The 13420-nt window shown below is 38.7% G+C and overlaps 1 protein-coding gene across 2 annotated transcripts in view; it reads left to right on the top strand.

Moving 5' to 3' along the window:
• Nucleotides 1-13420, top strand: part of PHEX (phosphate regulating endopeptidase X-linked) — a 169103-nt gene that overhangs the window by 108298 nt on the left and 47385 nt on the right. For both annotated transcript variants that reach the window (XM_024569898.2, XM_045203239.2), the window contains exons 14-15: nucleotides 3641-3744; nucleotides 12228-12286. In XM_024569898.2, the coding sequence (XP_024425666.2) occupies nucleotides 3641-3744; nucleotides 12228-12286 (163 nt within the window). The remainder of the gene's footprint in view (nucleotides 1-3640; nucleotides 3745-12227; nucleotides 12287-13420) is intronic.

The following is a 13420-nucleotide window of genomic DNA, read 5'->3' as shown; positions in this document are numbered from 1 at the left end:
GTGTGTGTATGCAAATATATAGATATTACGTGAATCAATGTAATATTCTGCGTTATGGGTCTTGCTCTGCTCTGGCCAGTGGAGCACTCGTGTGTGTGTATGTGTGTGTGGGTGTGAGAAAGAGGGGATATATATATATATATATCAATATTTATATGCATTGTGTGTTTTATGTGTGTTTAAAAGTGCTAATGCCACTGTGCATGAATGAGGTAACATTATGTGGAATGCTCCATAAAGACAGGTTGTTAAAACACAGAAGTACTTCTGTACTATGTAGTCAAAACAAAACAAAACAAAACAAAATTGCCCTCAGCTCTGCCAAGTGATGGCTGGCCACCGTGGCTCTGGAGAGCCAAGAGTAGGCACTGGAGGGCAGTGCCCACCAGCCTTACAGCCAGCCCTCCATTATAACTCCCACACACTGGCCTTCTTCTAGAGTGTTCCACCGGCCAGAGCAAACCAAGACTTCCCTCTACCCCTACAGGTGGCGACAGGTAATCTGGTTCCATCTAGTTCTGGCTGATATGCTAACCACTGCTACCTTACCCTTATGTGGCTGCTGTGGGAACTGCATCTTCCGCAGTGTCCCATGTGTATAGGTTGTTAAGCAGTTTGAATGTAGGTGTTATACACACACACACTACTTATGGGCAATGCCACCTAAACAAAACAATCTTGCATATTACTTTGCTGTTTACATAATGGAAAATGTAAATACAAAATCTGGATCCCTTATGTATTCAGAAAGTTTTTTGTGTGCCTAATGTAAAATCTTTCTTATATATATTGGGATATATGTTTATATGGATTTAACATAAACAAAAAGTATTCTAGAATCTCTACTTCCTATTGGCATATATAGTTATGAATGAACACATACTTAGTGATTCTACAGAGTTGCTGAGCACACTTCCATGTTCTGCCCTTATTACGTGTTCTTCACCTTTGGTGGGGTAATAGCTTTATTATCCTATTTAGTCTGTGGTATTTGGTGAGAAATTCAGATTCCCCTAAATTTTATGATTTGGACAGCTATTCCTAGGAAATGACAGAAGAGCCCCAATTAATTTTCCAAAGGTCACTCAATTGAAAAGTCAGGAGATGGAACTGATTAAAAGTCATTACCAAGTTGACCTCGATTTTCACCAGTAACTGAAAGGACAAGAGGCTTTTGAGGCATCTATTGTCCCTTGCAGAGTTTAAACATATTTTGAAGATTACAAGCGGTTTTAAAATATTCATGTGCATTTATTCTTGTGGCTGTCTCTACAAGTGGAACTTTACCGGTGATTTCTGACTTTCATAGTTTTTTCTCACTCAAGGGCCTGTTCAGTATTTGGAATTCTCAAACTATTATCGCATAGTGGAACTTTGGGATATAGAGAAAAGGAATGAGACAGCACCCATAATATTGGTACTCAAACATAAAAATACATCTGTTTTAGTGTATTTTTTAAATTTTTTATAGCTGTAATTGATGCTTATGTATAATTTTGTATACCGATCTCTTTAGTTAACGTATTATTTTGTCCTTGTCTTCTGCAGCCTTCATTACCATTATGTTAACTACTGCGTGTGTTCAGTAAATTGTACCATGATTTATTTAGTCACTGCTTCTCCTCTCACTGTAATTCTTACCTCCTCCTCTTTCCCTGTACTCTTTCTGTTAATCGCTGCTTTACTTATTAGGACCAATGAAAATAACATTGAATAGGAACCTAATGGCTTGGACCATATAGCTTCGCCAAGTTGCATAATTACTGTAACACTGTGTCCCATCTATCATAGGGTAATAACTGTGGCTGGCCCTTTCTACCCACACACTTAACCTGTCTCACAGGAAAAATGTGTCCCCTATCACCTGTGACTTACATTAAATAAATGGAATACATCAACTAAACTAAGCTAGGAAATTGCAAATATTCTCAGTTTAATAAAACAGTTTTTAAATTGTTCTTCTAAACACAGATGATAAGCTGTTGGCAAATGGTAATTACTTACCTCTGAGTTTTGCTTCTCATGGTTATTATGGCTGTGATAGGACCTTATATTTAAAGAATTTTTAGACACAGGACTGTTCTTCTTTAGGAAATTTGTGGATGGTTTTTCACTTGATATCTCTGTAGAACAATCTGAATAACAAGATTTTTATTCTCACATGAACAGGATAATTTCATGAATAGCAGACTTCTAAAAGTAACAACTGACCCCACTGATAATACAGAAAATTAATATTTTTGAAGGCAGTTCCTTTGGGAGAACTTCACGGAAAGCGTCTGAACCCAAGAACATATCAGAATTTTCTATCAGTCACAATCATATTCTGAGAGTTTTGGCAAAGCTATCTTGGGAACCAAACTGAGAAAGCTAAGGGTTGAACAGTGGACACATTTTTTATACTAGACGATTCCGGAATGCGTTGGGATTGCTAGATGAGATTGCTTTCTAAAACAAGGAGCTTACTCTGTTTCTTCTGAGCCCCAGTATAAACATCTTAAAATACAGTTGATGGTAAGATTTCTTTTTATTATGAAGAATCTCAAACATTGTGAAAGTCTGTAAAATCGTATTTTGAATGAATAGCTTTAACAAATATTAAACATACTGCTATTTTAGCTTTATACATGCACACACATGTTTTAAATTAATAAAACAAATACATTGGAAATTCTTTGTGTAATCGTCATTTACCTAATGTCCTTCCTTTCTGCCTATCTCTTTCCCTAGGTATAAACACTATTTTGAATTCAGTGTTTACTATGCCTCTGCATTTCTTTATGCTTTTGCTACATAGGTACTTCTCTATAAACAACATATGACATTGTTTTACATGTTATGCAACTTTAAATTCTCTCAAACATACACTTGTCTTACTTAGCATTGCTTCTGAGGTTATTTTATGTTCATGCGTACAGACCATTTGTTTAAACTGGTTCCATTATGTGATTATAGCACAATTTATCTATCAGCTACCCCATAAGAGGATTGAGGGAGGGACAGTTTAAAGTCTTATCTTCATAATGTGTTGACCAAGTGAAACACCAAGGATGCGAGGAATTGATATTTTCATTCCTACCTTGCTACCTGTGCTTTTAGTTACTTAACTCCTTTCTTTGTATTTTGGCCTGGCCCCCTGGAAAGAGTGTTAAGATGAATCACTAACAAAAGTTACTTGACAGACATAATAAGTACCCACCATATGTTAGGGAACAGATAAACCCAAGGCACACATTGGCTAACAAATAGGCTGCTGTCAAGTCTATAATGGTCAAGTTGTATAATACGCATTCTTATCTGTACTGTGATCCCTTGGGTTTCCTATATATTCATTTGCTGTATCTTAATTTTTACTTCTAAAAGAGTATCATGGTTTAACTTTACAAAATTTACAACTAATAAGAATTTGATTACTCTTTTTTTATTGTTGTTCAAGTACAGTTGTCTCCATTTTCCTTTAAAAGAAAATCACTGAGATTAAATTTCATGGCTGTGTGAATACTCGGCTGGCCGATGAGGGCTGAGAGATGCTGTGAGGAGTATGGCTTCTGTGTTTGCTCATTTGTGCGCTGAAGTCTTTTTTCAGAGCTGTCTCTTATCTGCACTTAGAACAATGACCATTGTGGTTTGTTTTATTCAGATCAAGTTTTCAGAATCGGACTACTTTGGCAACGTCCTGCAAACCCGCAAGTATTTAGCACAGTCTGATTTCTTCTGGCTGAGAAAAGCTGTTCCAAAAACAGAGTGAGTAAAAAAAAAAACATGAAAGAGATAAATATGTTGGTGGGAAGTGGATTCTCTTTAGATCAAACGTTGTAATTCCCCTCAAGTCAGAGTAGCCGGCTTGCCAGTTATCCTGTTTGGCAAAATCTGTGTTATGTTTTGGCAACTCTTATTTCTGATATTATACGAGTCAGCTGTTCAATTTAATTATGGCTCCCTCACTCCTAGCATCAACACTTATGAAAAGAAGGCTTAGTCAGATGCCAGTGTTCAAATCGTCTCTAGATCTTGATATGTGTGTGTATGTGTGTGTGTGTGTGTACATACATATTTTCTCTAGAATGTCACACTCAGGTAGAGACTTTTGAAGATCTTTAAAAGGAACAGATATTTTTTTTTTAAGTACGATTACACATATAGAAGTAATTGTATAATTTTAAGTAACTAGATGATATTTATGAAGGTAATGAGTGTTAAAGAAATGTTAGCGCTATTGTTTTCCTCCAATAGTAGTTATGATTTATTTGCCTGTAGGAACTTTTCCTACAGATAAGAAAGTTTTCTCAGGTACTTTTGGGGCCAGGCCAGCCGTGATTTTTCCCTAGCAAGATGTGTGTGATGATGGTGATGAAGGCAGCTAACAGTTACTGTACCTTTATAGTGTGCCTGGAAGTGCTCTACATGTTTTAATTCATTTTATCCTCTTGTCAGTGCTGTGAGGTCTGGGTGGTATTTATTGTCCCCATTTCACAAATGAATAAGAGGCTTACAGTTGAGAAATTCTTCAGCTTCAGTTTAGATTATTTTTTGTTCTTGCTTGCTGGTACTTTGGACTCTGTTCTGCTGTGGCCCACTTCTCTAGGGTTTTTATCTTTCTCTTCTCCAGATTGGATGATTCTGTTGACCCGTCTTCACTTTCACAGATTCTTTCTTGTGCATTCTCAAATTTGCTGCTGACCCATGTAATAAATTTTTCCTTTTGATTATTGGAATTTTCCACTATAGAATTTGCATTTGGATATTTTTTATAGTTTTTTTTTGTCTCTGTTGTGATTCTTTATTTGTTGAATCATTGTCATCGTATTTTCTATTAATTCTTTTAATATAGTTTATTTTAATTCTTGGAGCTGATTTATGATGACTGCTTTCAGGTTTTTGTCCACTAAAGCCGACCTGTGGGCTCATTCAGAGTCAGGTTTTATTGCTTGCTTTTTTTTGTTTTATACTTTGTTTTTCTTTGCATAGCTTAATTTTTTCTTTTGTTGATAATGATATTTTAGGTAAAGCATTATAGAAACTGTGGGTTCTGATTTATTTTTCTGAGGCTTTTTAAAAAGTAATGTTCCTGGACTTATACTGCAGAATCTGTCTCCCCTATAGTATGCAGCCATGAATGTCTCTGCTCATGTTTAAAATTCTTATTTTTAGTTTTTAGCCTCAATTCCTAGAGTTTGTCCCTGTATCTGCATAGTGCTCAGGGAATCAGGACAGAGCTTGTGCTCAAACGCTTCTAGCATGTAGGGCTTTTACCCTCTGCCAGTTGCTCTGTGAGGGGGATGGGAGGGCATTCAAAGTCACAACCAGTTCTCAGTCAGCCTTGGATTTCACTTCTCAGCCTGCTCTCTCTGGTGTCCCCTGTACATGTGTCTGGTTTTGTAGCCATCCAGGGATGTGTGGTGAGCTTATCTCACCCTTCTATGACTCTTTTTGTTCCAGGATCTCCCTTTTAAATTTTCTGGCTGGGCCTTTGCTCTCCCCAATGGGAACTATAATTTCAGGCTAGCAGAGCTGTGGGTTTTCCTCATTGTTTTTTTTTTTTTTTTTTTTAACAAGTTCTCCACTTTTAGCTGACAAAGCTGCAGGTGTTCACTTCTACTCCCAATTGAGTCCACCCCCTGTGGCAGCAAAAGCTGCTGATTTTCCAGCCAGCTCTATGCTAATAAAACTAAGTTCTCACTGACCGACCTGGGAGGGATGGGAGCAGTCCCAGGCTAGAAGGCTATAGACTCCTATTCTGCTTTCTTCCAGCTCTAGCAGTTTTTCAAAATTAAACCCTTTTGTTTTTATTTGTTGTTTGCCTTTGATCTATTCCCAGAGCCCTAAAATTGTTGTTTGTTGATAACTTTGTTGAGTTTTGTACTTGATTTTTGTTGAAAGGATTTATGGACCTTTTCATACCATCATAGCTGGAAGTCTGGCTTCCATGCCCACGGTTTTTTTCATGGCCCACTTTTACTAAACTTGGCTGATATTCTGGCCTTTATATCTTTGGCTGGCTCTTTTTATACCCTCTGGGTCTCTTGTTACTCTTCTTTCCAACTCCCTGCTCTATCCTGGCCTCTGGACACTCTAGCTCCCACACCCTCCCTTGGCTTAAACTGTGATTACCACCTCTCTCTCTTAGGCATGATTCCCATGTAGCCATTCCTGCCTTCTGCCCTTCAAACCTTTCTACAACACACATCCACACAATTAGTTTAAAGTGCTTGACTTAAGGAGTAGGCCTAAGCTGAATCACTCCCTTACCCATTCCCGACTCCAATCAAAAGCCCAAAGGAAGAAAGCAGAAGCCTTTAGAGCTTCTTTGGAAATGAGAGATAACTGCTTTAAAGGCATCTGCTCCACTGTCCTTGGTTGTCTCTTCTCATCACAGTATCTATTAGTCCGTCTCTCCTACTTCATTCCCAACCTAAATTATTCAGTAGCAATTTTACATTCAAGGTTCTAAACCTAGCTTCTCCCATCCAATGACTTCAGCAAATGCTTGCCAATATCCCAATGAGCACCTACATGTACTATGATAGTCACGGATCTATGAATATCATCCTGCCCTTTCAGATCTACGATACTTCAGTTTAAATTCTTTTCTTTTTCTTTTTGCAACTTGTGGAAAATTCAAAGCTCTTACCAGTATTTCTGTGAAATTTCTGGGTCTTCTCAGGGATCCCTCCATGTTGGAGATGGTGCCAAGTTAAGTTTTCAGTTTCAAAATGACATTATTCATTTGGGTGTGTAGCAAAGCTGGGGTTGCTAATTGAAAAACTCCTAAATGTGTCATCTTTAACATCATCCTAAAATATGGATGGGCTGTTAGAATCTAACAGCCTTGACTAGTTCTAATTTTTTTATTCTTCCCTTGGAAAAATGCTGGCTGACTTTGTGGGCTTAGGAAAACTGATTTGCATGGTTTTATTCTGTCATTGAAAACACATACCTCTTTCAGAAGGACATTAAATTGGTTAATGTTTCTGGAAGTTTCCAGGATTGAAAATCAGTACAATGCTAGTAATTCTTGTTTTTTTCTGACTACATGTCTATTTGAGGGAAAGCAGCATTAAGAAATTTAAGGTCCTTTTTACACGGTAAAGTGGTATGATAGCTAATTTTCTAAAAAAAAATTGGGGGCTGGTTCTCTTCAGGCATGGTAGGTAATTTTAACTTCATGATACCCACTGTCTTCAATTGACATCTTTTGGGTCTGAAAATTCAGGAGTTAATCGAGTGGGACTGATTCTGGAGTGTCTCCACGACACTAGTTCACTTAGTATAGCACATCATGATTATCTTTCTACAAAGCCCTGAAATAACAGTTTGCTTTTTTGTGAATGTAGGAGATAAATACCCTTTATTTTTCATTCTCATGGAATCCATGTTTTGCTACACTAATGTGCATTAAGAAGTTTCTAATGTGGTGATAAATGTCAGCAAGAATGAAATTAATTGGATGGTCATCCCTGAAGGTACATATTTAGGGTTGGTTCTCAGAATTGTGACTTCATCAGCTTGCTTAAAAGTAGAGGATTTACTTCATTTCTCAGCTTGAGTCAAAAGTAATTTCTTTCCCTCAGAATACCCTTTCTTTGACAGAAAGGATTTTAAACTAGCTTCCCCATTAACTCACTCTCACTGCACTGTGACCAAACATGACTAGATTTTCTTTCTCCCTCTTCTGAAAAAAATAAGTAAAAATACATCAAATGTCTATATAAATTATGGTCCTGCCAAGAATTTTTATTTGCAAAGGCATTATCTATAATATGGAATGGAAAGGATATAATCTACAGCAGGAGCATCAAACTCATTTTCACTGGGGGCCCCATCAGCCTCGCAGTTGCCTTCAAAGGGCCGAATGTAATGTTAGGACTGTATACATGTAACTACTCCTTTACAGTTACACGAGAGCTGGGCGCTGCTGCCAGGGAGAAACAAGGTGCTGGGCTGGATTGGGCCCACAGGCCTTGTGTTTGCCACCTGTGATCTACAGGATATTAGAAATAAAGCAATAAATACTCTATGATTTTTCTATTCCATACTCCTTAGATTATCTTTAAGAGTTGATAGGCACAATGTAAAACTTGTTGTATATTTATTTTATAGGGTCCAAAGAACTCAGGGTGCTAATGTCTTTTCCTTTAGATTACTGTATTTTAGCATTACAGTCCTTTTATGTACCTCATTATGCAGTATAATTTCATTTCCATGTATTTTTGGATTTGAAATTAAATGAGACCTCTTCCCTCCTTATCCTTCCCCAAACATAAACTGCAGGGACATCCTAAAGTCAGTAAGAGTTTAAAGCACATTAGTGACACTCCTTGTTTATTCAAACAGATGTATACCTAGCAATACATTCATTTAAATAGATTGAGTGATCCTCTGCGTACCACCTAGGCGGCTGTAAATGATAGGGGGTGGAGAGGACTGTGGAGCACTAGTGATTGCACACCTCATTTAAATGCATTCCAGTTCAGTATCTTTTAAAACCATTGTGTTGGGCAAATGAAACATTTTTATGGGAAAATTCAACCTATTGGTTAGCACTTAACCTGTGGGCAGGCAACTTGTCAGTGTTTCAGTTATCTGCTGCTGTACAACAAGCCACCCTAAAATTTAGAGGGTTTAAATCACAGTAATTGTTTGTTTTCTCGTGGCCCTGCAGGTCACTAGGCTCAGCCGGGTGGTTCTTGCTCATGGTCTTTCATGTAGTCTCAGTCAGGTAGTGACTGAGACTGGAATCATGTGGGAGGCTTCCTCTCTCAGGTCGACTGGTTGATGCTGACTGTTCGCTGGAAGGCCTTCTGTAGCTCTCTGTGGGCACTGGGCTTCTTTATAGCATGCTGATTGAGCAAGAAACTTCAAAGAGCAAGTTTTCTAAGAAAGTGAGAGGGAGAGTGGGCACACGGGGGGGGGGGGGGTGGGGTGGGGCTTGAATTGCCTTTAACTACCTAGCATTGGAGGTCATGTGGTGTCATTTTCACTGCATTGTGTGTTTTGGTAGTGAGTCCCTGAGGCTAGCCCATAATTGAGAGGAAAGGAATTTAGATTCCAACTCTTAATGGGAGGAGTGTACAAAAAATTGCAAACAGGTTAAAACAAGTACATTCTTGCATTAAAAAAATAATACATATAAATATATAATAAACTTGGGTATAATCAGGGTGATAATATTTAATGGATGCTTTGGGATAGGCACTGATTAATAAGAAGAAATAATAGCATCCATAATTGGTAGGATCTACTGGTACAGCCACTTAATATGAGCTCTGGGTATAATGAAGACTCCAAACATGCCCTAGAATCAGCAAGAGCTCTAGGAGGTCAGGAAAGGTGAGGTCATGTGTCTGAAATAAGATGTTGAAGCCGAAGCTTCAGAGGCCCCATGTGGTTGGTTGATTTATTTGTTTTGTCTACCTTTGTGCATCAGCAGTTAGAAATATTTTTCTTGCACCCTGGCTGATGTGGCTCACTGGATTGAGCACCGGCCTGTGAGCCAAAGGGTCGCTGATTCAATTCCCAGTCAGGGCCCATGCCTGGGTTGCAGGCCAGGTCCCCAGTGGGGGGCGGGGTGCACAGGAGGCAGCCACACAGTGATGTTTCTCTCCTTCTCTTCTCCCTCCTTTCCCTTCTATCTAAAAATAAATAAAAGTAATATAAAAAATATTTTTCTTGCATGACTGTTACCCTAATGCTCTAAAAGTTTATTCTTTGCAAAAGGGAGTGGAGTTGGGAGATATGGGAAGAGAAGGGATGAGCTCTAGTAATACACATAATCTTTTGTACATATGTTTAATCCAATGTCATTGAAAGGCAAGTTGAAAGACACCTGGATTCTCCCTCTCTTGACCCAGAGAGCAGACATACAAATGCTTGGTTCTTTGGGGAGTGTGTTAGTTTTCTGTTACTCTTATAATAAATTGCCACAACTTTAGCAACTCAAAATGACAAATGGATTATTTTGCAGTTCTGTAGGTTGGAAGCGTGGGTTGGCTTGGCTCATTTCTCGGGTCCAGATATTGCAAGGCTGAAATCAAGGTGTCAGCTGGCAGGACTCTTAGCAGGAGGCTCTGGGAAGAATCCTCTTCCAAGCTCAAATTTCTTATGGTTGCAGAACTGAGGTCTGTCCTTCCTTGTGGGCTGTTAGCTGGGAGCCACTCTTCCCTCAAGAAGTTTCTCTCTGGTCCTTGCCTATGACCCTGCATCTCAGAGCCAGAAACAGTGTGGGGAATCCTTCTCGCTCTTGGAATCTCTCTGACTTCCTCCTCCTTCTGTGTTGCATCTCTCAGGTTCCAGTCAGAGAAGATTTTCTGCTCATAAGAACTCATGTGATTTGAATGGGCCCACTTGCGTAATCTGGGATAACCTCCCTATTTTTAGCTTCTTCAACTTAATTATATCTGCAGTCACAGGATCCAGGGATTAGTACCTGCCTGTCCTTTTGGGAGCCATGATTCTACCTACTATAGGTAGCAGTATGAGGTCGATAAATGTAGTTTCCCATCCACTTATTCCCTCAGGAAAATAGTCCAGTCAGTAAGTTTGTGTTAAACATTAAGATATATTGAAATATTAATCCTAAAGTTGAAGAAAAAAATACACTTATGGAAATGAGTATAGGTTTCAGTTTTGACAAGAGAAGGGACATTCTCTTTCTTGATGTCCAGTAATGTCTCCAGTATAATATAATACTTAAGAAAACTGCTCTGAAGTCAGACCAGACTTTGTGCAAGTATATAATACTTTTAAATCTCCTTGTCCTCACTGTGAACTGGTCTAATAATTATTATAATTACTATGGGGAAAAACCTATGAATAGAAAGTGCTTATGGCGTAGTAAGTGCTCAATGAATGTTAGCTAATAATAATAATAATAATAATAATAATAATAAAATGACATATGCATAGACTTTATAAGTGGGGAGAAGGTATGGGTGGACCAACTAGGATCAACACTTGGGTTTCCTGCTAGTTTCATATTACTGACAAATTATTACTATAGTAAACATAAAATTAGTAAAGTCATTGTTCTGAAAAGGAATTTATACAAGTTTATTTTAAGCCATTAAGTTTGAAACAAATTGCTTGGCTTTAATCATAAAGGGCAATGGCTGAAGCTCTCAGCCATCTGAGTCAGGCGTCAGCAAACTGTGGCTTGTGGGCTACATCTTGCCTGCTGTCTGTTTTTGTATGGCTCATGAGTCAAGAATGATTTTTACAGATAAATGTTTGCAGTTGACTTGATGATTGGAAGTGCTAACTTTGAACACCAATTAAGCAAAATGTTATCCTGCCCTCGAAGAATACCATTCTTCTCATTAATAGGCCTGTATTATGATAAATTGTACTTGATTGTTATATTTTGAATTTTATTAAAAATTTGTGGAAAAATTTCTCTCACTATAGAGGTACCTACGTAACATCCTTGATTTTTGCTTCATTGCCTGCAAAATACCCAGTGTTTACCATCTGACTCCTCACAGAAAAAAAAATGTGCTGAGCCCTGATCTAACTAACCTACAGCACATTTAAAATAGAGTGCAGAATCTTCATAGCTGGAAGGTACTCCCAAGATCTCCTAAGGCGATACCTGATTTTCATAGCTAAAGCAAACCCCAAGAAGGTAGGCAACTGTTTCAACATAACCCAGATAGCTGGTGATAGGGGCAGGGCAAGTCATTAGTTGTTCTGGTGCTTAAATAAGCAAACTTTCTACCAGAGTAGGCAGATCCTCTGAGAAGCATGGTTGTACTTTATCAATCTCTCTTTACATGGACCTCTGTGTTAACACTAGTCCAAAAGCTTTTAATGTGGACAGATCAGAGGCTATGCAGTGCAGTAACTGAGCTGTCCCGTGGACCCATTAAATAGGGCCTGGCAAACATCAGCTTGTTGCTGTGCTTCCATCTGCAGGGAGAGCCCTTTAGAGTCTAGGATTTCTCATTAAAGCTGTTTCAGAAGCACTGGCACCGACTTTTTCTGTTAAGTTAGTAACAGTGAATAACCAGGCATGTTAATATATTCTCACTGAACCATGTTCAGTTTAGGATGAGATTGTTTATTGAGCAGAGCAATAGCCCTAAATTGAAGTGATAATTTTCCCGTGTGCCCCATATCCCCATTGTTCCCTGGTTATTTGCTAACAAATTCCAACACGTTCTGTTTGTTTTTGCTGCCCTCCTGCCTGGATAATGACGATCACTTGGTGATACTTCTTTCTCTTGCTACAGGTGGTTTACAAATCCAACGACTGTCAATGCCTTCTATAGTGCATCCACCAACCAGATCCGTGAGTACTTGGCTTCTTGTCTCCTTGTTAATCTGGTACAAAATGGAAGGAACTTTCCCATGACTGTGAGTCAGGGTAGGGCATTCTTTATTTCACCCCCCAAAATGACCAGGTATGTTGGTGAAGGAAGTTTGTTCCTATACCCATATGCCCAGTTTCCCTCACTCCGTTCACCTTATAAGTTTCTTAAAGCTTTGTATCACCATTGAGTAAAAAGAAAACTACAATAAATAAAACTAAAATGAAGTTGGCCATGAAAAGAAGCAAGCTCCCATTTTTCCTCTCATAATGGTCTTGCAGATTTTGTCCATACCATCTTGTTTATTTTTAGGATTGATGGGAAAGACAAACAGGTAACTGGGCAGATTGTAGGACCTGAGGGGACTATCTGTATATAAGAAAAGTTTGGAAATATTCTGATTAATCCTAGGATGTTGTCTTGAGTTTCTTCGATTAACATGTTTTGGGCACATGTAAGTATAAATGCCATGATAAGTTTAAAATTATTGAAGATCAGATTGATACAAAGTAAAAATCTGATAGCACCAAGTGTTGGCACCTGAGGCAGGCACTCACTGATGGTGAAAATGTAAATTGGTCCCCTTACTTTGCAGAGCAATTGCAACACCTAGAAAAGCCGAAGATGCTCGTGCGTATCTCTGACCATCACTTGTGTTCTTGGCATCTGCTCTAGTGCTCTGATTCTCAAAGTGTGGTCCTGGGACCAACAGCAACAGCCTCACAGGGGAACTTGTCAGAAATGCACCCTAGACCTGTTTTTCACAGGGGGCTCAGAAGTCTGTTTTATTAAGCCCTCCAGGCAACTTTAATATAGTTTGAGAACCAGTGCCCTAGAGAAGTCCTGTACAGTGAGGCCTATGGGAGAATGCTCGTAACAATATTGTTTATAATAAGGGGGAAAGGGGAATAAGCTGCGTCCCTCCACAGGAGAATGAATTAGATGTGGCATGTTCACAGAAAGGAGTGCCACATAGCAGTGAACAGTGAGTGACCTAGAGCGACACGCATTAACATGGATGAGCCTCACAAATATTAGATTATGTGGGAAAGAAACAACTTGGGAAAATAAATATCAAGTGTGGTATTCTATCAATAAGGTTGAAAAGCATGCAG

This window comes from Desmodus rotundus, chromosome X (genome assembly GCF_022682495.2).
Source record: "Desmodus rotundus isolate HL8 chromosome X, HLdesRot8A.1, whole genome shotgun sequence".
Classification (NCBI taxonomy): domain Eukaryota; kingdom Metazoa; phylum Chordata; class Mammalia; order Chiroptera; family Phyllostomidae; genus Desmodus; species Desmodus rotundus.
This window is presented reverse-complemented; position numbering and strand designations above follow the sequence as displayed.